Source organism: Saimiri boliviensis, chromosome X (assembly GCF_048565385.1).
Source record: "Saimiri boliviensis isolate mSaiBol1 chromosome X, mSaiBol1.pri, whole genome shotgun sequence".
NCBI lineage: Eukaryota > Metazoa > Chordata > Mammalia > Primates > Cebidae > Saimiri > Saimiri boliviensis.
Genome location: NC_133470.1, coordinates 89,060,979 through 89,087,854, shown reverse-complemented (window position 1 = coordinate 89,087,854; position 26,876 = coordinate 89,060,979). Strand labels below are relative to the sequence as shown.

Sequence of the window (26,876 nt, the reverse complement as noted above, 5' to 3'; positions counted from 1 at the left end):
GGGGGTGCTTTCCCCAGGAACCACTCTGGAGCTTCCTTTCATTCTTCTGTACTCTCTCAGAATAACATGGACTTAGGGAGTTGACTCAAGAGTCATCTGCATGCAGTCATTTTCAAATAACATTATTACTGCAATTACCAAGTTGAGAAAAGCTTACTCAACCACTACTTGGGCAATTGATAAGGTAATGAAAAAAAAAAAAAAAAAAAAAAACAGATTTACTTTTTTATGTGAAGACAAAATATTTGTAGGAAGCAGCTCCCACATTCTTTGTAAGTAGCTCTGCACTGGGGATTTTTTCAACATCTTTGACCAAGCCTGGCTTCTGACCATTTTCTTTTCCTTTTCTTTTTTAATTGTACTTTAAGTTCTGGGGTTCATGTGCAGCTCTTGCAGGATTGCTGCATAGGTACGCACATGCCATGGTGGTTTGCTGTCTCCATCTGCTCCATCACCTACATCAGCTATTTCTCCCAGTGTTTTCCCTCCCTAACCTCCTTGCCCCTCAACACACCCTAGACTGTGATGTTCCCCTCCCTGTGCCCGTGTGTTCTCATTGTTCAACACCCACCTATGAATTAGAACATGGAGAGTTTGGTTTTCTGCTCTTGTGTCACTTTGCTGAGAATGATGGTTTCCAGATTCATCCATGTTCCTACAAAGGACAGGAACTCATCTTTTTTTTAATGCCTGTGTAGTATTCCATGTTGTATATGTGCCACATTTTCCTTTTCCAGTCTATCATCAACGGGCATTTGGGTTGGTTCCAGGTCTTTGCTATTGTAAACAGTGCCACAATGAACATACGTGTGCATGTGTCTTTATAATAGAACGATTTATAATCCTTTGGGTGTATAACCAGTCATGAGATTGCTGGGTCAAGTGGAATTTCTATTTCTAGATCCTTGAGGAATCACCACACTGTCTTCCACAATGTTTGAATTAATTTACCCTCCCACCAACAGCATAAAAGTAGTCATATTTCTCCACATCCTCTCCAGTATCTGTTGTCTCCCGATTTTTTAATGATCGTCATTCTAACTGGTGTGAGATGGTATCTCAATTTGGTTTTGATTTGTACTTCTCTAATTACCAGTGATGATGAGCATTTTTTGATATGTTTGTTGGCCTTGTAAATGTCCTCTTCTGAAAAGTGTCTCTTCATATCTTTCGCCCACTTTTGAATGGCTTTGTTTGTTTGTTCTTTGTAAGTCTGCTTTAATTCTTTGTAGATTTTGGATATTAGCCCTTTGTCAGATGGGTACATTGCAAAAGTTTTTTCCCATTCTGTTGGTTGCTGGTTCACTCTGATGATTGTTTCTTTTGCTGTACAGAAACTCTTCAGTTTATAATTAGATCTCATTTGTCCATTTTGGTTTTTGTTGCCAGTGCTTTTGGTGTTTTAGTCATGAAGTCCTTGCCTATGCCTATGTCCTGAATGGTTTTGCCTAGGTTTTCCTCCAGGGTTTGTATGGTGTTAGGTCTTATGTTTAAATCTTTAATCCATCTGGAGTTAATTGTAGCATAAGGTGTCAGGAAGGGGTCCAGTTTCAGCTTTCTGCACATGGCTAGCCAGTTGTCCCAACACCATTTATTAAACAGGGGATCATTTCCCCATTGCTTGTTTTTGTCAGGTTTGTCAAAGATCAGATGGCTGTAGATGTGTTGCATTACTTCAGAGGCCTCTGTTCTGTTCCATTGGTCTATATCTCTGTTTTGGTACCAGTACCATGCTGTTTTGATTACTGTAGCTTTGTAGTATAGTTTGAAGTCAGGGAGCATGATGCCTCCAGCTTTGTTCTTTTTGCTTAGGATTGTCTTGGATCTATTGGATCTATGCCAGCTCTCTTTTGGTTCCATATGAAGCTTAAAGTGGTTTTCCAGTTCTGTGAAGAAGGTCAATGGTAGCTTGATAGGGATAGCATTGAATCTATGAATTACTTTGGGCAGTATGGCCATTGTCACGACGTTGATTCTTCCTAACCAGGAGCATGGAATGTTATTCTATCTGTTTGTGTCCTCTCATATTTCCTTGAGTAGTAGTTTATAGTTCTCCTCAAAGAGGTCCTTCATGTCCTTTGTTAGTTGTATTCCTAAGTATTTTGTTCTCTTTGTAGCAACTGTGAATTGGGAGTTCACTCATAATTTGGCTCTATGTTTGTCTGTTATTGGTGTATAGGAATGCCTGTGATTTCTGCACATTGATTTTGTATCCTGAGACTTTGCTGAAGTTGCTTATCAGCTTAAGGAGGTTTGGGCTGAGACTATGGGGTCTTCTAAATGTACAATCATGTCGTCTGCAAATAGAGACAATTGGACTTCCTTTTTTCCTAACTGAATACCCTTTATTTCTTTTCCTTGCCTGATTTTTCTGGCAGGAACTTCCAATACTATATTGAATAGGAACAGTGAGAAAGGGCACCCTTGTCTAGTGCCAGTTTTCAAAGGGAATGCCTCCAGTTTTTGCCCATTCAGTAAAATATTGGCTGTGGGTTTGTCATAAATAACTTTTATTATTTTGAGATACGTTCTGTCTATACCTAGTTTATTAAGAGTTTTTAGCATAAAGGGCTGTTGAATTTTGTTGAAGGCCTTCTCTGCATCTATTGAGATGATCATGTGGTTTTTGTCTTCGGTTCTGTTTATGTGATGGATTACGTTTATAGATTTGCGTATGTTGAACCAGCCTTGCATTCCCGGGATGAAGCGTACTTGATCCTGATGGATAAGCTTTTTGATGTGCTATTGCATTCAGTTTGCCGGTATTTTATTGAAGATTTTTGTGTCGATGTTCATCATGGATATAGGCCTAAAGTTTTCTTTTTTCAGTTGTGTCTCTGCCAGGTTTTGGTATCAGGATGATGCTGGTCTCATAAAATAAGTAAGAGAGGATTCCCTCTTTTTGTATTGTTTGGAATGGTGTTAGAAGGAATGGTACCAGCTCCTCTTTGTACGTCTGGTAGAATTCGGCTGTAAACTCACCTGGACATGGACTTTTTTTCATTGGTAGGCTCTTAATTGCTGCCTCAACTTCAGACCTTGTTATTGGTCTATTCAGGGAGTCAGCTTCTTCCTGGTTTAGTCTTGGGAGGGTGTAAGTGTCCAGGAATTAATCCATTACTTTGGTAGTTCATTCCCTGGCTTTGTAGTGGGACATTATGCCAAGAGAACTCGCTGGAGACAAAGAGACAGATCACACTGTTGTCCCACACTTTCTTTCCACTAAATCACAGTTTTCTTCGAAGGGAAGGTGGCTATTGTGAAGCTGTCAAACCGAGGCATGTTAAATGGGTTGAAGTGAAGGCTCCTATTAACAATAGCAGCTATCTCTGTCAGATTCAAGCTCTGCAGACAGTTACAAGGCAATTTGGCCCTGATTGGTGGACTATTAAAAATAACCAAAAGCAAGAAGAATGAGAGAGGAACATGCCTTTTACTTTCTGGTCTGAAAACCAAGGGGGCAACTGAATATTCCACAATTGGACCTAGCCTGCAGTTAGTGTGGCCTTCATAATCTCACAGGGACAAGACATCCTCTCTGTCTGGGTATTTTTCTTTATCCAGGGCTGGAATGGAAGGTGGCAGTTGGGGAGACAGCAACAAGGTCTCTATCAAGTTCAAGGTGACCAAAGATTTCTGTATCTGATAATGATTGGAAACAGTGTCACTGGTAAGGGGAGTGTGTATGGTGGGGGTGGGGTGATGATGCCCTCTGCATGAAAAAGAGCAGTGTGGACAGTTTTACAGTGTCATATCTAAGACTGAGAAAGTTAGACTATAGACAACTGGAAGAAGATTAAAGGGAAATTATCTCTCAGCTTAAGGGATCCCCAACCTAAATTGAATTTTTGAGTTAACTTTTGCCTTACTGTAGGAGTTGCACACCAGTGCAGGGCCCTGATAGGAACCCAGCTACCTAATCTCACATGTTAAGATTTGGTAAATCAATTAGCCAGCTAAGGACCAGGCCTTGCATGGACTCAGCAAAGGAAAAACTGCTGCAACCCAGGCAGTCTGCACCTCTGACCAGCAAGAATGGACACCTTTTTCTCTCATTGAAATAGATTCAGAGTCCCATTTTACCTTTGCTTAATGAATTCATACACAACATGATCCTTACCCCAGCTTCTTCTGTAATCACTAAAATGTGAGCCTCCTTCCATCAACCCTGACATTGTATTAGAGCAACTCATCCAAACTGGCAGACCACTTTAACCACATGCCTTCCCGTAGGTTTTATTAGGAGTGGGGGCAGGTGATTTGTACTGTTGAGAGGGACATTGCAAAGAGAGATTCCTTCTTTACTAACCTCAGGTTTAGAAATTCCAAAGTCAGAGAAGAGAAGAGTGTTTGCCCACAGGATCTTGGCTTGGTCCCCACCTCTTCCAGTCAGCTGTCTCTTTAATGTAGTGCTTTGTCTCTTTTGGAAAAGACAAAGCCCTTTTCCCTTGGTGAGGCTTCTGCTGGTGGTATCAATTGCAGTTTTAATTTAGGAAAAAAAGTGCAATGAGAAAGAGATTAGGCAGGAAAAAAATAGCTCTTTTTCTCTGTGTTTTTGTCCGCAGATGTGTCTAGAAATGCACTGGAGACCTTCTGCCGTACTTCGTTTTACAGGACAGTAAGCAGAATGGTTAGGGACATGAGCTTTGGCATCATGTGGATTTCCATACCAGCTCCACCTTCTTCTTTTGGCCAGCTGTGAGACTTAAAAAAAAAAAATAACAGCTGTATTTAGATGCATATAACATAAAATTTACCATTGTAATGTATACAATTCAGTGTTTTCTAGTATATTCACAGAATTGTAAAATCATCATCACTATCTAATTCTAGAAAATTTTCATAACCCCAAAAGAATCTCCCCTTGCCCCATCCCCCCAAGCCCTGGCAACAAGTCTGTTCCTGTCTCTACAGATTTGTCTGTTTTAGACATTTCATATAAACGGAATCATGTGATATGTGGCCCTTGGTGACTGGTTTATTGCACTTAGCACATTATTTTCAAGGTTTATTCACGGTGTACCATGTGCCAGACTTTCTTCCTTTTTGTAGCTGAATAATCTTTCATTTCATGCATCTATCACATCATGTTTATCCATTCCATCAGTTCATTGACGTCTGTGCTGTTTCTACTTTATGTCTATTTCCTGATGGCTAAGGATGTTGAACATCTTTTCATCTGCCTATTGGTCACTTGTCTTTCTGTATCCATTAGTCTGGGCTGCTGTAACAAGAATACCATAAGCTGGGTGGCTTAAACAAGAAACATTTGTTTCTCACCTAAGTAGCTATTGGGAAGTCCATGATCAGGGTGCCAATATGGTTGGGTTCTGCTAAAGACCCTCATCCTGATATACTCACATGGTACAAAGAAAGAGAATGAAGGAAGCAAGCTCTCTTAGGTCCCTTCTTAGAAGGGCACTAATCCCATCATGAATATTCAACCATTATGACCCAATTACCTCCTGAAGACTCCACCTCCTAATACCGTCATATTGGGGATTAGAGTTTCAACTCTGTATGACTTTGAAGGAGGAAGACACACAAGCATTCAGTCCATAGTGTTATCCTCTATGGAAAAATGTCTATTCAGATCCTTTGCTCACTCTTTAATTGGGTTACTTATCATTTTATTGTTGAGTTTCCAGAATTGCTTATAAATTCTCGATACTAGATCCTTATCAGATATATGACCCACAGATATTTTCTGTCACTCTGTGTGTTGTCTTCTTAACTTTTCTAAGCCTGAATCTCCTCACTTGAACAGAGAAAATATAAGTACAACCTCCCCAATTTCTTGGAAAGAGTCAATGAGACGATCCATTAGAGCACTTAGACAAGTGAATGGCTGGCATACATTAAGCTTACCTCAGTAAGTCTTAGTTATTATTAGTTAGTATTTGCTGACTTGGATTTATTGTGAAACAGAGGCAAGGTGCAAGTCCTCAAGTCATAGTTGTACATCTGACAGGTATGATGTGACAGGTTCAAAGTGCTTTGATTATACTAACATGTTATTCCTAGAATGATTATAGCAATTTTATTTGAGAGACTACATTTTTTATCCTAAATAGATTTCCTTGTTCTAGATATTAAAGGCTAACTTGGCCAGTATTGTGCTTTGCTATTCTCCACGTATCTATATTTATAGTTCTTTCTGATTTTTTCTAAGTAACTAGTTACCTAGCTATCAAAAATGTGAGTCTATGAATAACAGGATAGAAATAGGCAAGTTCTGTGCAAGTATTCAGAATTGCCACCCTCTTGCCTGAAGCCAAATCAGGAAAGAATAGATATCCAATTTAATAAAATGTTTATCTACTGTATGTAAAACCTACTCTCATGTCTCTCTGTTGTTGCTTAAACTGCTTTCTTCAACCAGAGACCTGGTGATTTCCTCTACAGTTACTCTTTTGAGGCTGCTTCTAAATATATAGATATAAGAACCAGGTTCCCATTTGTCTTAATATCAGTAGTAGTGGAAACGGTGGCATTTATCAAGTGCTCACGATGAACTCTTTTCACATCTTAATTCAGCTAATCTTTACAACAACCCTGAAAAGTTGTCATCGATAGCCTCATTTTAGATATAAAAAAAAAAAAAAAAATGGCAACTCAGAGAGGTCAATTAGTTTGCCCAGATTTGTACAGTTAGTAAATGCAAGAGCACAGGCTGGACCTGTAGTCTATCCAGCACCCAACTCCTTGCTATTTCCTTTATGTATTGTTACACCTAAGGATATTGAATTACAGAGCCTTTGATTGTTAGACACCTGTGTTATTTCTGTGTTTCAGAATTAGAAAGCCAGTCTCTTCTTATTCATTTATATATGGTAATACAGAACAGTTTACTGTAACCCACAAATATTGTGGGCATGTTGTTTGTTGACAGTGGCCCTCCCTTTTCTTGTGAATCCTCCTCTCTGGTTCAATTTTTCTTTAGGAGTCAGTGGTAGTGCTAAGATAATGGCCTTACATGTGTTCAGCGGGATCACAGGATTAAGAAACACCCATAGTGTATTGGTGAGACACAGAAAATTTATTTGCCCTAAGTTACAATTTGGAGAGAGTTGGCCAAAATGACTCAACCTGATTGGCTTTCCACATCAATGTAATTGTACCATGTGCTATAATTTATAGTGTAAACAAGTTTCCTGCAAAAGCTAAATAAATCATGCAACTCATTTAACATGCACAGAAGGAGCCGTTAAATTATTTCAGTACCATTACTCAAAATGTTCAGCAAATTCCTCTGTATTAGAGCCAGTGTAGGATTGGCTCTGCAGCCAAGTGCATCAACATAAATGTTGAATTCGCAGAAGAAAATGCATACCTCATACTGTTACTTAGGGAAAATATATGCCCAGACATTGTGGAGCCCCTTCTAAAATAATTTCATTTTGTTAAAACAGTAAGATCAAATTTTCAATCAGGTTATAAGGCATCCCTGCATTTATAAAGCTTGCAGACAATTGTGAATATCAATAAAAAGGTGATGTGTTTTTAAAGGATACATAATTTATGAAACATGGAAATGGAAACTGAGGCTTTTTATGTCATTTTCTTATTTTGTCTTTACCTACATGGAAAGAATGCCTTGTGAAAGCCATATGTGATGCCTTAAAACTGTTTAAATTGGAGTAATTATCAGAACAAATGGTGTCATTGGATGATATTAGTCTATTTGTGTTCCTTCTGTCTACCCAATGAATCAACATTAATACATATTTTTTAAAACATTTGAAACATGGTCATCTGTGATTTTGTTTTCATTTTAAATTATATGTTTAAAATTGATCTAACCCTCCATATGTACTAAAACATACCTTAGATTGATAGTTTCAGTTACATATTTGTTATATAACTTCCATATCCTTCTCTACTTAGCTGTTAAAGAGTCTGGATAAGGAATGGATATAACATTTTATTAAGTTTATTTTTGGCATCTATTGAGGTGATCGTCTGGTTTTCATCATTTTATTTATTGATAATGTGTTATAGTCTATGAATAGACATTTCATTATCAAAATGTTTTAGCACTCCTGGAATATACTAGATTCATATTTTATGATATATAGTTCAGTTACATTTTATCTAGGTTTGAATTTTCAAGACTTGAAAAAGTTGATACAGTAATATTAAAAAAATATTAAAAATATCATTATACTAAAACTATGATCTACTTCTGTTTCTGGCATGCAAAAGCTACTTGTGGCAAAGATACAGTTATTTTCCTTCTTTCAATTTTTACTTTAACACGAGAACACATTTCTCTAGTTGCCTTGTTTCCAAATAAAATGACATCTGATGTGTCAGGATAATTCAAGCTGAACTATCTTGAGCCAATAATCAGAGATGATAAAAATTGGGTGATTCCTATGTGCTAGGGGTTTGAAGTGAGATACCGCATTTAATAGTTACAGCAATTCTGTAAGGCACTCAGAAGTTCAAGGGATTTGGTCTGAGATGATACAGCTAGTGAGAGTCTGAACTTGGGTCTGACTTGTGTGTGACTACTAAGTACAGTAGCCTGCCCTGTTGCTACACTGAGCTCTTCACCGTACTCAGTAGTCACACACAAGTCAATTAGCTTTGCAAAGTGGAAAGTTACTGGTCTCTATGGACTCTGAATATTGGCTAGTTCTTATGGATGTGTGCCCTTGGACCTGACATGTTACATGATGAGCTCTGGCTAACTTAGCTTACATGCATCATCCCTAACAGAGAAACAAGTCCATTAGCTATTGTTCTGTTTATGGTAATGATACTACCGGCCTTTGTTAGAATTTAAATGTTGGCAGCACATTCACAATGAGACATTAGTAAATGAGAGTTATGTTCAGCAGGTCACCAGGATCTGAAACATGTCTTGTAAGAAGTAGTTATCAACTGACAAGAATATCTCGTGGTGTAGGAGAACAGTTTTACCATGGCATCCTGGAGACCTTCAGGTATCCAAACAGGCCACATAAGCAGAGGCTTAAACCACAGCTAATCTGAGCCTTCGTGGAACACCCAATGATCCTCCCATAACAAGAGAGGACAAGAAGATCGTAAGATCTACTTTGAGGCCATCTTCTACTCACCTCCCTATCTCCTTTGGGATGCTTTTATGAGACAGTTTCCCATCACCTCCCAGATTCTGTTGAGTTTTCTGTCCTGCCCTCCACAGAATAGAACTCTAGCCTATACGACTGCTAAGCTGAAGTCTAAAATTGACTCCTCAACCACAGTGTGTCCTATAATTTGGTCTTCAGTCATCTGGTCTCTTTTGTTTTGGTTGGTATCCTTCTTGGTGTGTGGACAACAGTTGGGGATTAGCTGGCACCTTTGGTAATTCTTCTTTTATTTCAAGCTAGTTTAGTAAGTACTAAACTATCTGTATCTAAAAGTGGACCTGTATCTTTATTGGTTGAATTAGCCAGGCCTTGGCCTTGACCTTGCCCTGTCTTATATGTGTATGTAACAGGTGGTACTCATATTCATCTGCTGGAATGCTCACAGGACTCCTGGGCTATATGTGCCCATGAAGATCTATCCAGCTCTACAGAGTTAAAATACTGTCAATATGGGTTAGAAAGCAATCTACTTCTTACCCTGACCTGGAGTGTGGAGAGTGATTTCAATGCAGCCAAAAGAGCTGAGCATATAAATCAGGTGGGATTTTTATAAATAACTGAGCAACGATGCTGTCAAAATTTTATTTGGGTTTACATTGTCAGGCTTGAATATTTTGCTTAAACGATCTGAAATAAAATGTGAATTCTTTATGCACCAGCATAAGGGAAATCCTATCTGCTGTGTCAGTTCAGGTAAATAGACCTTCTTGACAGCCTTTCTCTAGAAATGGGTTTGAGAAATGGTTTAAAGCATTCCAAGCTAAAGTGTTCTGTTAGCAGCAGCTGAGAATTTGCCATGCATCACATAGGACTAAGAATTGGTCCTTGTCCCCATTGAGTTTAATGTAAGACACAATGGATGTCAGCAGGTATGAGTTGTAGTGCACTTAATAGTGACTTAATATTTCAGTTGTTTTGGAGAGTGATATTAATGGATTAACTTCATATAGGAGTTACTTCCTTAATCTTTTGATAATCAGGAGCTGATGTGAAGAGATGGGTAATAAAGTACCCTTTGTGATTGTACTTGGAGGTAACCACAGGGGTTTCTTATATCTAATCTGCTGTAGATGCTCTAAGAAGCTAAAGGGAGACTGAGAGAGACAACTCCAAAAGAAAGCCTTCTTGGCAAGAATTCTGCCTTTCCTCACCACTTGAGAATGGAAGCTAACCAGTGACTGGGTCTGTCTTTAAAGAGAAATGCTGAAGACTAGAGACAGCCTTCTGCCTGATAGAAAGAGGTCTACCATAGGTCCTCACTCGGCATCTGAGCCTTATCAAAATTAAGAGACATTCGATAGAGAGGCAGCCTAGTGTGAGGGATGGCTTTGATGTCTGGTGGAAATCTTGATTTAAATTCAGTGTTCTCAGACGACCTTGAATGTTAGGAACATCAGTGTCCAAATTCAGTTGACTCTAATTCTGAAATGTCTCTAGAATCTGGTCTCCACTATCTCCACTGTCTGTGCCCTGACCCAGGCCACCAACCTGTGTTACCTGGAGTACTATGATGACGGTCTAACTGGTTTCCTTGCTGCCTCCTTCTTTCAGTCAGTCTATATTCTTTACTTCCTACAATCTCACCCACAAATACCAAGCATAGTAAATGGTCTTGAATGAATTGCTATTGCTCCACTTAAATGACTTTCCATGTCACCTAGTATGACTCAAAGGAAATTATTTCAAGAGGACTTGCACTGCCCTACCAAAGAGCAGAACATCAGCTATCAGGGTCCATGCTTGACATTTTTTTTTTTTAAGATAAAAGATTCTGTGTTCTTCTTTGGAATTATCCCAGCATTTGTTTTCAGGCCTAGGTTGGTCTACTGAGTTATGGTCTTCTCTGGGGCAATTCACTCTTAGATGTTTTAACACACATACTTCTAAAAAATGATGCAAGAGTGTTTTGTTGTATGTAACATTTTCTTGAAAGCCATCTGAATTCTATTAGGCACTCTGTCATTTGCATGATACCTTGAGTTCCCACATTGGGAGGAAATTATATAACTCAGAGAAATATACCAAGAAAATGAAAATCAAATCCAAAATAATGACAGTGGAGCAGAAAACTGGTATTGTGCTGAATTTATGTGATCAATTCTAAGGAATTCCAAGTTTGAAGAGGTGACAATTTGATTCGAGTCAATAGTCATATATACCAGCGTTCACACTATTAGCTTTGGCTTTTGTATGCAATATAGATGTAAATTCATATGTACCACATATGTGTCCAGACAAAAGGATAGTTACTCTACTTTTCTCCTGCTGTTGTTTATGAACTCAGCACTCTAACCTGTCAGACTATGTAGTACTTTCTGAATCTCTGAGATACATATTATTTTTATTCCCATTGCATAGAAGAGAAAACTGAGGTTTGGAGAGGGTAAGTAAATTAAGCTCAAGTTCTCTTATTAAATCATATGCAATATCCATGAAGCCTCAACCATCTCCATGAAATGAGGAATCATAACTAGATAAGTTGTTTTTCTGCATTGTTCCTGCAAATCCCTGGGAGTCAACAAAACAAACCACTTTAATCTTATTTTGGTGTCTTGTAAGGTTTCATTTGGCTACCCAAGAAAAGATATTTGAGTTTGAGAGTTTGAAAATTGCTGACCTAAAGCAAGGATCAGCACACTTTATTTTCATAAAGACCTAGGTAACAAATATTTCAAGCCTTCTTTTGGTAGCAGCTACTCCACGTGGCCATTGCAACTCGAAAGCAGCCATGGATGCGATATAATGAGTAGGAGTGGCTATAGTCCAAAAACACTTTATTTATGGGTAATGAAATCTAAGTTCCATATAAATTTTATGTGTCATGAAATATTATTCTTCTTTTGATTTTTTACACACTTAAAAATGAAAAAATAAAAAGCTGTTCTAAAATCATAAGCAGTACAGAAACAGAGGAAGGCTGCTTTGGGCTGAGGCCTTTATGGCCAATCCCTGGACCAGATGATCCCTGAGGGAACTCCTAGTTCTCATACTAAGGAGCCCAAATAATCTTATGAAATACCTATTTTCTGAACCCCCAGAAGGCCATCAGCTACAGAAAACAATCTTTATCAGGCCCACATGCCCATAGCAGGGTGCATGTTTAGATCCTGCCTGTGGGCACAGTGGTTGACACTGAGCCATGGGTCCCCACCCAATAGATCCTGGAGATTTGTTCCTATGGAGTATAATACAGATTTTCAAACTCGTCACTGCCACAGCCCTCAGACAAGAATTTCGTAGGATTCTCAGTGAGGTGGTGGCCAATGAATCAGAAACTTTTCTTTTTATTGTTATACTTTAACTTCTGGGGTACATGTGCAGAATGTGCAGGTTTGTTACATAGTTATACATGTACCATGGTGGTTTGCTGCATCCATCCCCCCGTCACCTACATTAGGTATTTCTCCTAAAGTTAGCCCTCTCCAATCCCCTCACACCCTGTGCTATCCCTCCCCTAGCCCCCTACCCCTTGACAGGCCCCGGTGTGTAATATTCCCCTCCCTGTGTCCATGTGTTCTCATTGTTCAACTCCTACTTACAAGTGAGAACATGCACTGTTTGGTTTTCTGCCCCTGTGTTAGTTTGCTGAGGATGATGGTTTCCAGTTTCATCTGTGTCCCTGCAAAGGACATGAAATCATTCTTTTTTATGGCTGCATAGTATTCCATGATGTATATGTGCCACATTTTCTTTATCCAGTCTATCATTGATGAGCATTTGGGTTGGTTCCAAGTCTTTACTATTGTAAACAGTGCCACAGTAAACATACATGTGCATGAGTCTTTATAATTGAATGTTTTATAATCCTTTGGGTATCTACCTAGCAATGGGATTGCTGGGTCAAATGGTATTTCTAGTTCTAGATACTTGAGGAATCGCCACACTGTCTTCCACAGTGGTTGAACTAATTTACACTCCCACCAACAGTGTAAAAACATTGCTATTTCTCCACATCCTCTCCAGCATCTGTTGTCTCCTGATTTTTAATGACTGCCATTCTAATATACCATGGAATACTATGCAGCCATAAAAAAGATGAGTTCATGTCCTTTGCAGGGACATGGATAAAGATAGAAGCCATCATTCTCAGAAAACTAACACAAAAACAGAAAACCGAACACTACATGTTCTCACTCATAAGGGGGTGTTGAACAATGAAAGCACATGAACACAGGAGGGGAACATCACACACCGGCGCCTATCAGGTAATGGAGGGGCTAGAGGAGGGATAACAGAGGGGTTGGTCAATTGGGGAAGACGAACATTAGGAAAAATATCTAATGTAGATGACGGGGGGATGGACGCGGCAAACCACCATGGCACATGTATACCTATGTAACAAACCTGCATGTTCTGCACATGTACCCAGAACTTAAAGTATAATAATTTTAAAAAAGAAAAAAATCGTTTCTGATTCAATGGCCACACCTCACTGAGAATCCTGCAAAATCAGAAACCATTAAGTTAACACCTTGTGAAAATGAAATGTAATTCCTCCTAAGCAGGGTGGGGAAAGCCTGAGGACCTTTACTGCAGGGAAGTGGAATGAATTCTCTGAAAAATATCACCTCCCCTTCCTTATCACCTGCCTTCCTAAGAACAAATGATTCAGTGCTGCAGAGACTACAAAGCACTAGATAGGAAAATATATAATTCCCTGAGTAATTCTAAGCCAGTCATGTTTTATTTCTTTTAGCTTACTTTATAAAGAGGAAGTGCCCTTTAAGGAGTCAAGAGGGCTAAGTTACTATTCTAGAAGAGGGACCACAGTATTCATTTGGGCCATTAGAAACTTACCTTGATTGCCATGAACTCTGGGGTATTTAGAAAGACAGTGATAATTTAAACCAGTAACTAGAAGACTCCAAACTCATTGGGCCAGAAGTTATAGCTCTGTGTTTTAATTAAAAGCTCAAAACCTCAGTAAATGGCCCCCTCCCTCTCTACATGACAGAGGTGGCAACACTGGTTCCATCTTCAACACCATTGCAAATCTAGTCTCTGAATGTGGACTATAGGGAACAAGACTCAGCTGCAAGGTAGAAGGTACAGGAAAGCACATGGTAACTCCTAAATGGCAGATCATTCTCACCATTAAAGGTACTGAACAATAGAAAGGTATTGCTAGCTACCTATCAGAGAAAACATGTGTGACCATATGTTAGGGATGTTGAGGTTCTCTCCACTAGGAGACACAGTGACATGTGAAAGAGATAGCACTCACAAGTACTTTCAACTGGAAGCGTACATCTGAGAATCAGTCATCAGCATTGCAGCTAGCACCATACATACCTTGAAGCTGGGATCTAGCCGGTATCAAGTGCTGCTCTCTGCCAAGAGGAAAACCATTTTGTAGTTCACAAAAAGGCTCTGAGTAGGTTTGCAAGCCCTGAGAACAACTCAGTGGTCCCAACAGTTGTTTCTGAGCAAGAATTCTGGATCAACTAGCAGCCTATTATGCCCAGTCTTATACACAAACTTCAGAGCCAGATGTGTGTAGCAACAGCCTCCTGAGAGTGACAGGCCCAAAGACATGGTGCTCAAGGTGAGCACAACTTCTAGTGGGGGTCACCCTTGATTCATTTCTCTGGATCTGCAGGTAGCTTCCCAGGTATAAGGATTAGAACATTGGTGTCACTCATTTATTTCTGAGCTCTCACTTGACACTGTCTGGATGTTTCCTCTTGCAACTGGCTTTCAAAATTTCTGGGATATTTTAAGCACTCCAAGAGAATCTAAGGAAACCCAAGACAGAGCTGATGGGTTTAGGCCATTTCTAGAAGAGTAAACCAAAACCCTGAAACTTTCCAAACTCTTTAATAGTCTTTGAACCTCTCCTTATTTGGTCAAGGGTTTCCAATGATGTGTGGGGCCTGATATTTATGCCAACCTCTGGGTTACCACCTCACCTTTTAAAAATTATTCTTCCCACCTCTAAAAATTTCTCTGCCAATAATAATAACAATAGCAATAGTAACTAAGATGAAGGTGATAGCTGGTAGCTATATTGGCTCCTTGGCAATTTATATAAACTGTATTTTCTAATTCTAGAAATTGTACAGAGTAGGTATTATTATTGCCCATTTTAACGTATACAAAATTGAGATTTAAAGGATCTTATTTGCTGGATCAAGAAAACAAATCCATTAGGATTCCTGTGTTTGAACTCAGGTCTGCTTGACTCTCTAGGCCTTGCACTTACGTCCATGCTGACTCAACCAAGAGCTTCTTCCTACAGCCTTCTATAGTAATGTTTCAAGCCCTCTATTTTTTCCTCTTCAAAATCCCTTAAGCATTCAACTATGTAAATCAACAAGTTTTTGGAGAGTGATCTTATGATTTTATGGTTATGATTCGCATGGGGCCTGTCATGTCATAGTGCACTAGAATGTTTCAATGCAAAGAACCCTTGGAGGCCACTAGGTTCAGCTTGAGGCTCAGAAAACCAAGGGCAATGATCCTCTTTTGGTCCATTCTATCTCATCCAAATTTCACTATCTGAGCTTTTATAGGATCATCTTCTCAGGGCAAGAACTTGGTTTTTTTGGTCACAGTTTTATAGAATATTCTGTGTCTTAATGCTACAAATAATAGGTTATAGTAAAAATGAAAAACAGCATTTTTGCACCAAGATGAACATTATGGATGACTAGACCCTGACCAAACAACCAGCTTCACTAAGGAGGTCTAATTGGTTCTGTTTTCACCTAATTGAAAAGTTGAAGAACGATGTCTGTTTTTTAAGATCTCACACACACAGGCATACGTTTATATGAGCATTCTTTTTCACATTTTTGTGATAGCCAATGTGTGATGAATTTGCCTATGGAATTATAACCTCATGAAAAGAGATTACCATTTTTCTGCTGAGGCGAACTTAACTGCAATGGGTGTGAATGGTGCTGCTATAATAATTAAATCTAAAATCTTTCATAATCCTACGCTTTCCCTAGAGTAATGTTCAGCATTAGCTAAGGATGAAAATGCAAACAAGTACATGTATATTCAATAGTAAAGCTTAATAGGTCAGGGAAGAAGTGGAATGAAATGAATGCCTAGTGCCTCCAGAGATAAGTAATAGTGATTTGCCTTCCTAGTTACTTTGTTGACTTGTGTTTACTGGAACTTAAATATATGCATCAGATTTTCTGTTATTAACAACCAAATCCATACCAAGCTTGTTGCATGGTGGGGGTAGGGGGAGGCAGTTTAGTGTCAATCACTGTGTAGATTGGCTGCCTATTTCCAGAACTGTACATTTCAGGACATTTCATCTCCATGTGAAAATCATATAATGTTGATTGGAGAGTAAAATAACTGCTGAGTTCAGACCTCTGTGCTCTGACTCTGGATATGCTAGTTCTACCTGAAGGAGAGAAACTTGAAGACCATAAGCCCATTTCTACATCTGGCCTTGAGATGCCCTTATACATTTCCCAAGACATCATGGATTACCTTCAGATTGTTCAGAAAATTAAAAGGAGCGGGGCAAAGGCACACAGAGACTTCTGTTTCTGATTGCTTGTTAATAGTATTAATGAAGTCCATTATTTCCAACTGAGATATCTTTCCAGACATAATGGTGCCCCGTATTATTAGTTCTGTGCTTTCATAAAGCACTTTCACATGCATTACCTCCTGTTATGCTCACCACCACCCTCCTGTGACAGAAAAGTATTATCCCATTGAGCAGATGAGGGACACAGATGTACCTCAGAGCTGGTGAATTACCCCAGATATTGGGGTTTGCTTAGCCAGCAGTTGAATCCAAGTATCTTGACTTCATGTTAATATGTATTGTGAGATTTTTGTTGTTGCCATCAATTTTATTGAATATACCATCTTTTATAAGTTGTACCCTCTAGGAAAACCTTGTATACTCCCGATTCTGGCTGGAAATGATCTAGGTTCTATGCTTGCCTCCGTGATTTCTGGCTGTTTGTGTGTGAGCAAACACCTTAACCTTTCTAAACCTCAGAGTCCCCATATGAAAAATGCAGCTGTAACATCATCACCTTCATAGATTTATTGTGAGGACCAAATTCCATGCTGCTGATCAAATACTTAGCACTTTCTCTGTCTCAGAGCATTGACCATCTAAATGCCGGAATTATTTCCCATTTCTTTTGTTGATTACTTGAATATAAATTAACACATAGACATTCCCTAGATGTATTGAGATACACACAGACACACACACACACACACACACAACACACACACACACACACACAAACACACACACACACAGAGAGAGAGAGAGAGAGAGAGAGAGAGAGAGAGAGAGAGAAAGTAAAGCCATTTATAATAACAAGCATAGGTAGTTTTAAATATTTGAGTTCTATAGCTTATGAAAATGATGCAGTCTTCATTTCCCACAATGTGTTGTAGAGAACTATTTGTTCAGAATCATAAGCCTGCAACTGCAAAAGAAATACCAACATATATTTTTCTCCTTCTCTAAGATCTTCAACACATCCTTTAGTCTCTTGAAGGACAGTCATAAATTCTGCAAATTTAGTTTATCCGAAAGCAACTCTAACTGTTGTCCTTCCCACCAATCATTCTTTATATCAGTCTTTGGTTTGCAGACCTCAGTGTATACATTCTAGTGTTATGTGGCTGAGCATGAAAGTGGGGGAACCGTGCTTTTTTTTGGAGAGTTGTTGGATACCCACTCTGCCCTGAATCTCTTTTCAATATTTGAACATAACCTCTGAAATAACTTTTCCCCTATTTATCAAATTAGAAGCTTCCTCTTTCCTTCTGGCTTCTCCTCTGTAAAAACACCCAGGTGGGATTACAGAGGTGGAAATTTTGGGATTGGCTCTAGCATTAACTATTAATAGCTGTGTGACCTTGAGCAAGGCAATTCACCTCTCTGAATTTTTCCTTCCTTGTCTGCAAAATGAAACCAGTAGACTCTTATCATTTCTGGGAAGGTGCTGTGAAGCACAGTAAGGTGAAAATACAGCACCCTCTGCCCACATGGGCTTTCGGGACTTGTGGGGAGACATTCCGTGGAAAGCTGTGCTGTGATCCAGCTGGAGCTGAGAGTTGGGCAGAGGAAAAAAATATTCTTCCTGAGATAGGGGTTCTTCTAGAAAGCTTTTGTAGAGGAAGTGGGATCACTGGGCTACAAAGGATAAATAGGATTTCCAGAGTTGAGAAAGATAATTCTAGCCCTGGAGCTGAGACTGATGTAGAGCCTAGATCCAAGAAAGAACAATGTATGCATAGGAAACAGTAATTGGTCCAGAGAACCTGAGACTGTCCCCTCTTGAAGCCTAAGGATGAGGCATAAAATTGTATTTAATAAATAAAAATATGAACACCAATAGGTCTTTGAAGACAGTGTAGGTGAATTTTAAGATAATAAGCTACTCTTCCTGCTGTAGCTCACACTTGGAGATAGAGGGGATGCCACTGGAATTAATATCCCCATAGAAACAAATGACTCTTTGGCTCCATAAACAATTTTGAAAGTGCTGGTTCATCACCAAAATCCAGACCACTCATTTTTCAGGTGCCTTGCCTTAGGAGAGAAAGATTTCTTATCCACATCATGGGCTTACATCTCTCAGATCAAATTTTACAGGAAGAGATCAGTCATATATCAGAAGGTTAATGACTAGTCATTTCTCTCCCAGCTCTTTTGTGGCCATGTAGCTACCCAGCAGCAGAGGGCACTGAAAGACAGTGCAGGTTCACTGTGCCTTTTACCTCTGTCATCCAGAGAGACCCAGCAAGCTTTGGCAATAGTCTCTAGAGCTAGGGACTGTAATCATACCCCTCTTCTTTCATGGGAGACTCCAAGCACCTTGTCCTGTAGAGATCCAATGCCACATCCCACCTACACAGTGATTGATCACTACGTTTATTGCACTTTTAGTAGTAAAAATGTATAGAATCCAGTCATCTCTGGAGGTGCTGAAATAGTATTTTCCCCTTGATTTAGGGGAAAGTAGAGAGGGAAGATGTGTGCAGAGTATGACATAAATATAAGAGCTCAAATATCTAATTAGCTGAAACAATCTTGGTTCCCTCTACACCTTTGAAGGATTTGCAGCTGTCAGATTATAGCTTCAGTATTTTATTCTCATTGCAAGATGTTTCTGAGGATGATTTAGAAAATATGCTTTTTAACTCAAACATGACTCTGATTTTGTAGGATGCTTGAGGATGACCTAAAGCTGAGCAGTGATGAAGATGACCTTGAGCCTGTGAAGACCTTGACTACTCAGTGCACTGCCACTGAGCTCTACCAGGTAAGAAGAGCTTATGGCTTTGTTTTGGGACTAAGCAGGGAGCATGAGGAACTGGAACACCTTTGGCATGCTTTGACATGCACAAACTTTCCCATGCTTTATCTCTGGGCTTTGGAGAGAGGGAAAGAAGCAAAGATGAGCATATTGTTCTGGAACAAGTCAAATCAGCTCAACTTACATTAAAGCTGTAGTAAGGAGATACAGACCTTTAAAACTGCTTTCAGCCCCCTCCCATCTCTCTCTCTTTTCCATACACAAATTATGGTCATTAGTAAGCAATAGAGATTTTCTTGCCCTCTCTTGGAGTACTTAATGTCTTGGGTGATGTATAACTTTTGTTTGGTGACTCCGACTTGAGGTTTCTAGCCCATACCCATTAACTTACATATAAATGTGGTGCTTCATTCACCTTTCCCAGATGCACCATTTCAGAATGCAGCTGAGAATCAATACGCAACATCTTGCCACTTAAATGAACCCTCAGGCAAAACGCATTCTGCAAACACTTGTTGCCGCCCGAGTCTCCTTCTATTCCACATTTTAAGCATTTACAGTACTTTACCACCAAATGAGATGGCAGAAATGTGTGTTTTCAGCATTTCATTGAGACTGGACTTTACGATTTGAAAAGGCCAAGTATAATTTATGACTCATAAGAACAGCAACCTAGTGTGTGATGTCAATGATGCTTGCACATTTTCTCTTTGAGAGAGAACTGTCTCGAATGTGGGGTGTTTTTGGGTGTGCTTGTCACCTCAAATGAGGAATGCAGAAGGATTGCCTTTCTTGGAATCCTGTATCTGACCAAGGTCTTCCTACAGTGAAGTCTGCTACATCATAAAACTGAGACTGTTTAAAGGAATGCCTATGAACTAGTATTTCAAGAGAGTTAACAAACATGGAATTCCATGTTCATTAAGCAGTTCATGAGGAAAAGCCTGCGAAGAAAAGCTTAGGAAAAATTATCAAGGCTCACCTACTCTATTCTCACCCACAGTTGTTTATCGCTTTAGAACTCCTACCATTCTGATATACTTTAAAAATCAAATGCATCTTCAAAGTTATGTGGCCAAAACTTTCATCTACTTTACTTTCTCCATTTTTGTGCTTGAATTTTAATAATATATATTTAAAAATTTGCATCTTTGCAAGTTTAGTGCTTTATCAAGATCAACCACAGAGTAAGTGCAGACTACACAGTGCTGGCCTAAGCCATTTGCACAACTGTTTCCCAGGGGCTTGTTGTACATTTACTGAATGCAGGCTGTCTCTCTCTTACTTGAGTTGGGCTTCATAGCAAATGTGATATGCACACTTAATTTTCAAAAACGACATTTCTGCTTTCCACATTTAATACACCAATGACAGGAGCATCATATTTATAAGTAAAAGAAAAAGAAAACCAAAAACATTCTAGGATCCTTGATTTTGATCGATAGAAATTTACTTTTTAATGGAAATATTTAAAGTAGAAATCAATAGTAATTGAAAGTAGAGTTTGCACATGGACTTCCTCTTTATGTAATTATATGAATGTAATCTGCTTTTTAATTTATAAAGTTATTTTCTGTACTTATGTTAAAATTGGCAAAGGGTCTCTTGACCTGAATCATCTGGGTTTTAGGGTGTATTCATTGACTTTTTGTAAGTGCCAAGACTCTCAGATGATCAGGATTGGTGGGTTGGAACTTTTTTATGACATGCTACCCCTAGTCATGGTATCCTCCTCAAAAAGGCTTAGGTTGTCAGTAAAAGTTGATGAGGAGATTGAAATGGGGGCTCTAAGTTGAGGCAATATGACAACTTATTCCCTCTAGTTGAGTCCTAGGAACCAGATGTAAGCACAAGGTTATAAACATTTACAAATGCACCCTCCTTGTAGAGTTTGAAGACTAGTTACAAGGCCTGGAAGCGTACAGACAAAAAGAGAATGCTTGTGCAGTAGTGGCTGCAGTAATAATAGCAGTGTTTGCAGAGCTCTGCCTTTAGGATGCATAATGTCCTTTTGCAGAAATAAATGGGTTGAAATAATTTTCTTTTTTATTGTGGCAAAATTCACATAACATAAAAGGCACCATTTTGAAGTGTACAATTCTGTGACACTTTATACATTCACAAAGTTGTGCATCCATCATCAGTTCAAGAATTTTTCATCACTCTGAGTGGAAACTCCATACCCGTTAAACAGTTACTCCCCATTTTCCCCTCCCCCTAAACCCTGACAACTGGTAATCGACTTTTTGTCTCTATGAATTTGTCTATTTTATATCATTGGAATCCTACAATATGCAACCTCTTTTGTTGGCTTCTTTCACTCACCATAATGTTTTCTTGGTTCTTCCACGTCGTATATCAGTACTTCATGTTTTATGGCTAAGTAGCATTCCATTGTATCAATAAACCACATTTTCTTTTATCCACTCATCATTTGATGGGCATTTTGATTGTTTCCAAATTTGGCTATTGTGAGTAGTGCTACTATGAAGATTTGTGTACAAGTTTCACATGGTTATGTTTTCTTTCTGGTATGTACCTAGAAGTGGAATTGATGAGGCACATGGTAATTCTACAGTTAACTTATAGAGGAATCACCAACATCACTTTCTTTAAGATAATATAGTGCCATGTAGCACATGTGTTTATTGCGGCACTGTTCACAATAGCAAAGACTTTGAACCAACCCAAATGCCCCTCAGTGATAGACTGAATAAAGAAAACATGGCATACATACACCATGGAATACTATGCAGCCATAAAAAGGATGAGTTCGTGTCCTTTGCAGGGAAATGGATGAAGCTGGGAATCATCATTCTCAGCAAACTAACAGAAGAACAGAAAACCAAACACCACATTTTCTCACTCGTAAGTGGGAGTTAAACAATACACATGGACACAGGGAGGGGAACATCACACAACGGGGCCCAGTGGGGGGTTGGGGGGGCTAGAAGAGGGATAGCATTAGGAGAACTACCTAACATAGATGATGGGGGGATGGATGCAGCCAACCACAATGGCATGTGTATACCTATGTAACAAATCTGCAAGTTCTGTACATGTACCCCAGAACTTAAAGTACAACTAAAAAAAAATCTTCAAAAAAAGAAAAAAAGATAATATAGTGCCATGTTGATAACATAGTATTGTTCACTCATCTTTGAATTGGGACAGTTGTACCTCCAGCACTATCATAAGGACGAGTACTGAGACTACCATTTTTGGAACCACTCTTGCTCTGTACCAGGCACAAGTTAGATGTGGTGTCTCATTTGAACTTCACAGCAAACATTACCAGTAGGTTTGGGCCTCCTGGCTGAGCAAAAGAGTGCAGAATCATTCCATTTGTGGCAAAATGAATGGGGAGAAAGCCATACAGACAAATGCATCAGTCCATAAAACTGTGCTCAAGGGCTCAGACAACACTGCTGGTTTCAGCAGACATACTAGTTAGAAATGGCTCAGATGCCAGTGGCTGCATTCATGCAGACATAGTCCAATAAAAAAGCCATTTACTTTCTGGAGACATCCCCAAATCATAGCATCCATAATCATTACACCTTGACTCATTTGAAGAAAGTCAGATTGTCCAGGTGTAGTGAGTACATAGGAATCTTTTTCAAACAGTGTCTAAGAGCTTATACTGTGGGCTTAGACCATAAACATCACCAAAAGAATACATTTCAAATACATGTATGAAATTGAAACACAGGATCAAGTTGTGCCAGCTCCTAAATTGGCATTTGGGTACCGAGTATCTTACAATCAGAACAGCCTTCCCTTTTTCTGCCACTTCCACCTTCCACAGCAGTATTAGCCATGCCGAATCAGCTGACAGGTCCTGTGCACGAACACAAGCAGAGCAAGTAGGGTATGTTTAAATGCTAAATATTATTCCCTCAAATGGGAAAATGGAACATGAGGCCAGAATGGGGGCATTATAATATAGAAATTAAAGATGCCAAGTGGTCATCCACAGAGACTCATGGTCATATAAAAACATTTTTAACAGAAGATTTTACCTTCTACGGACCCTTTAAATTCAGTGATATATAATCACACGTGTGCATGGCTTCAATGAAGAAGCAATAGTGATTGCAGCCTGAAAATGTCTCTTTAAACTTTCTATTTTCTCTTCAGTCCCCTACTGCATTTGACTTTCTTGGTTGGGACTATTTGGGCAGCAGACATGTTCAGCTGTATTCTAAGGTAGAGGGAAAATGCTGGGACAGTGAAGGAGACTGTGTGAGAGTATAGCTCTATAGTCAGACAGACATGGCTTTGAATTCTAGCTCTGCCACTCTCAAACTGGTTGACCTTGGGCAAAGATCTAAGTACCTATAAAATAGAGATAAAAATAGCAATTTCTTCATTGGGTCATATGGGGGATTCGATGATTAAGTAAATCAGTACAGACAAAGGCACCTGACACTATGCTTAGCACATAGTAAGTACTCACCACTTTATGTGATAATCATCATCATCGTTATGAGTGCTACTAATGATCTTAAAAGCTTCTTATTATTTGAAATGCTACATATATTTCCTTTCCCTTTTCTTGTCAGGAAAGGGATATTAAAGACAGCTTCTGGGTTATCTATCCTGTATGCGGCAAAGTTGAATGAAAAAGTTCTGTCATCCTAAAGTTTTTTACTGGTGTGCCTGGCCGTTACTAATTTTAAGTGTAGATATTAAGAACATAGTTTTTTGAATAAAGAATCCTTGGGTTTAATCCTAGGCCTCAAATACTAGCTGTATTGCATTGGGCAAGTTGTTTAATGTCTCTGAGTCTCAGACCTCTCACTAGTAGACCGGAGTAAACCAGTCTTATCTGGTTTAAACCATAGGAGTATTGTAAGGATCAAATGAGGACAATGTATAAGAAAATGTTTTGAACTACAAAATACGTGGTTATTCTTTCTTGCAGTCCTTTTAGACATTAACTGGCAGCCCTCTCTTTATGATCCATAGGGAAATAGACATAGGCCTTCATTTTGGCCTAGGTATCCATAGGGATCTGTTAGGAACTGCACTGCATGTCTTAACTGGGCCCCAAAGGCAGCCATCAGATATGAATGACCTTAACTTTCCTCTAAGCTCTGACAACTTTTAAACTAGAGATCCCAGGAAGAAAGGCTAGGTTGCCAATGGTCTGCACCAAGTCCTCCAGGAAATTATGTGTCTCTAAAACAGTTTTTCTTCCAAGGATTTGTGCAGGTAGAGAGTTGATTCATACCCTTCTATTGCAGTTCTTACCTTCTCTTTATGAGCTCATGCTGTGCCCTAGAGAAAGACTTGAAGGCTCTTCTAGGATGCTGTACTCACCTTGGTTCTCTCTCAGGAGCCATCCCTGAATGGGAGATAAATAACTATTTCAGGTTGACATTGGACATTACAAACATCCAGAACAGAGTTAGAATTGGACATAGTGCTTTGTACTTGTGTCTGAATAAACATATATGGTGCAATGTGTTTTTTAAGTTTGATGTCAATGGCATAGGTGAGATTTCGGGGCCACATGATACCCATTACCCAGCTGATTGCATTTTGTACTTCTCAGCTGCCACTGTTGACATCATAGATATAAAATCCAACCCTGGCCTTCCCCATGCAACATTTATTGAATTGCCATTTTCAAGCCAGCCCTCTAGGCAGGAGGTGATGGCCACTGGAGTTTGGCTAGGGAGTGGCTTGACCCAGAAGGACAGATATTTTGGGAGTGAGAATATGTTATGTTCTCTGTATGCCCCTACCTCATACCACTAAACCTTTGGTTTTTCATTTTTGTAAGTTTTTATTTTCATTTTTCTCGGGGTTGAAGGAACCCCTGAAAATCAGGAGTTAAATCTGGAATCAATTTTCATTTACAGCTGAGAAGCAGTTATTGATGCTGTGCTTGCAGTTCAATAAAAGATCTAAATATATAGACCTTGTGCTTCTCTTTCAATATAAGCAGGCTAATCAGTCTCAAATGTTTTTTTAACATAGAAATTGTATCGACAGGTTTATTAAAATCGCTGTCTTTAAAGTTTTAAACTCTCCGCAATTTGACCTATTCCAAAGGCTTCTAGAATGTGTGGTAGGCAAACTCCAAAGCTCCCTCCAGCACATGTTTTTAGAACCAGGTGAACATCTGCTTAATGTTTCATTGAGTGATATTATGATGTTTGATTTCCACAGCTCTAAACATGTAGCCTGTTGTCCACAGGTGGCAGGATGGCTTGTGATGCCTGTGTTCTGAAGCCTGCTGCTTCTAATGCCAGTGTGAGATAACTGAGGCATGAGAGAGCCATGCCCAGATCTAACTAGGCTTCAGAACTCAGGCATCACAAGCCATCCTGCCACCTGTGGACAATAGTCTACATTGGCTCAAGCCTGTAATCCCAGCACTTTGGGAGGCCGAGGCGGGTGGATCACGAGGTCAAGAGATCGAGACCATCCTGGTCAACATGGTGAAACCCTGTCTCTACTAAAAAATACAAAAGTTAACTGGGCATGGTGGCGAGTGCCTGTAATCCCAGCTACTCAGGAGGCTGAGGCAGGAGAATTGCCTGAACCTGGGAGGCGGAGGTTGCGGTGAGCCAAGATCACGCCACTGCACTCCAGCCTGGGTAATAAGAGCGAAACTCCGTCTCAAAAAAAAAAAAAAAAAAAAAAGAAGCAGCAGGCTTTAGAAATCTAAAAGCCATAAAAGAGATGGGTCTTGTTAGAAACTTCCTTTAGGGCATTATAACATTAATATCATCTATTAATACAAATTAGATTGACATGTTAGATGACTTCATTTACCCCAGTTAGAAGTTCCGAAAACAATCGATATGACTAAAAATGTTCAATTAATGACCAGGTTCACTAAAGACTCTAGATAAAGCTTGGAGTAGTATGCTAGTGCTAAAAGAATAACTGAACCATTAAAAAAATTTTTGAGCACAAAACATTCTAATAAGCTGTGTCTGGGCACATGATTATGAGTAGCTCCAATGTACCCAATTTTATCTTCTTTTTCTGCCAAAGAAGTACCCTGGTATTCTGTGAAATATTCACTTAATTGAAAGCATGTTAATTACTGGAGATGTATGGACTTTTCAACTAGACACTAGTAACGGAGTTGCACCTTAAGCTTATGACTGTTTACAGAAAACAATAATCTGCTTAGATCTTCCCCTCCACTTCATAGTTTTGCTTTTTTTAATCTTCAGATTTCTAATTACCTAGCACACACACACACACACAAAAAAAAAAAACATTTCTTTTAATCAAGATTCTTGATTTTGGTCTTATATTTGATCCATTTTGGTTTGTTTGTTGTTTGGTGGTGGTCATGTCATGGTTGTTCTTGTTGGGCGAGCTTACTGGCCTGGTTGGTATTCGAGAATTTCAAATGAAATGAATTACATAGACGCTGAAGACTCGACCATTCTGGCAGCTTTGGGATGTGTTCCTGATACCTGTGATGCACACTGAACTTTTAGAACCTAGTAGCCACGTTAAATTG

At 39.2% G+C, this 26,876-nt stretch overlaps 1 protein-coding gene across 4 annotated transcripts in view; it reads left to right on the top strand.

Moving 5' to 3' along the window:
• AFF2 (ALF transcription elongation factor 2) overlaps positions 1–26,876 on the top strand; it is a 495,721-nt gene that overhangs the window by 371,592 nt on the left and 97,253 nt on the right. For all 4 annotated transcript variants that reach the window (XM_010349740.2, XM_010349738.2, XM_010349739.2 and 1 more), the window contains one exon: positions 19,291–19,387. In XM_010349740.2, the coding sequence (XP_010348042.1) occupies positions 19,291–19,387 (97 nt within the window). The remainder of the gene's footprint in view (positions 1–19,290; positions 19,388–26,876) is intronic.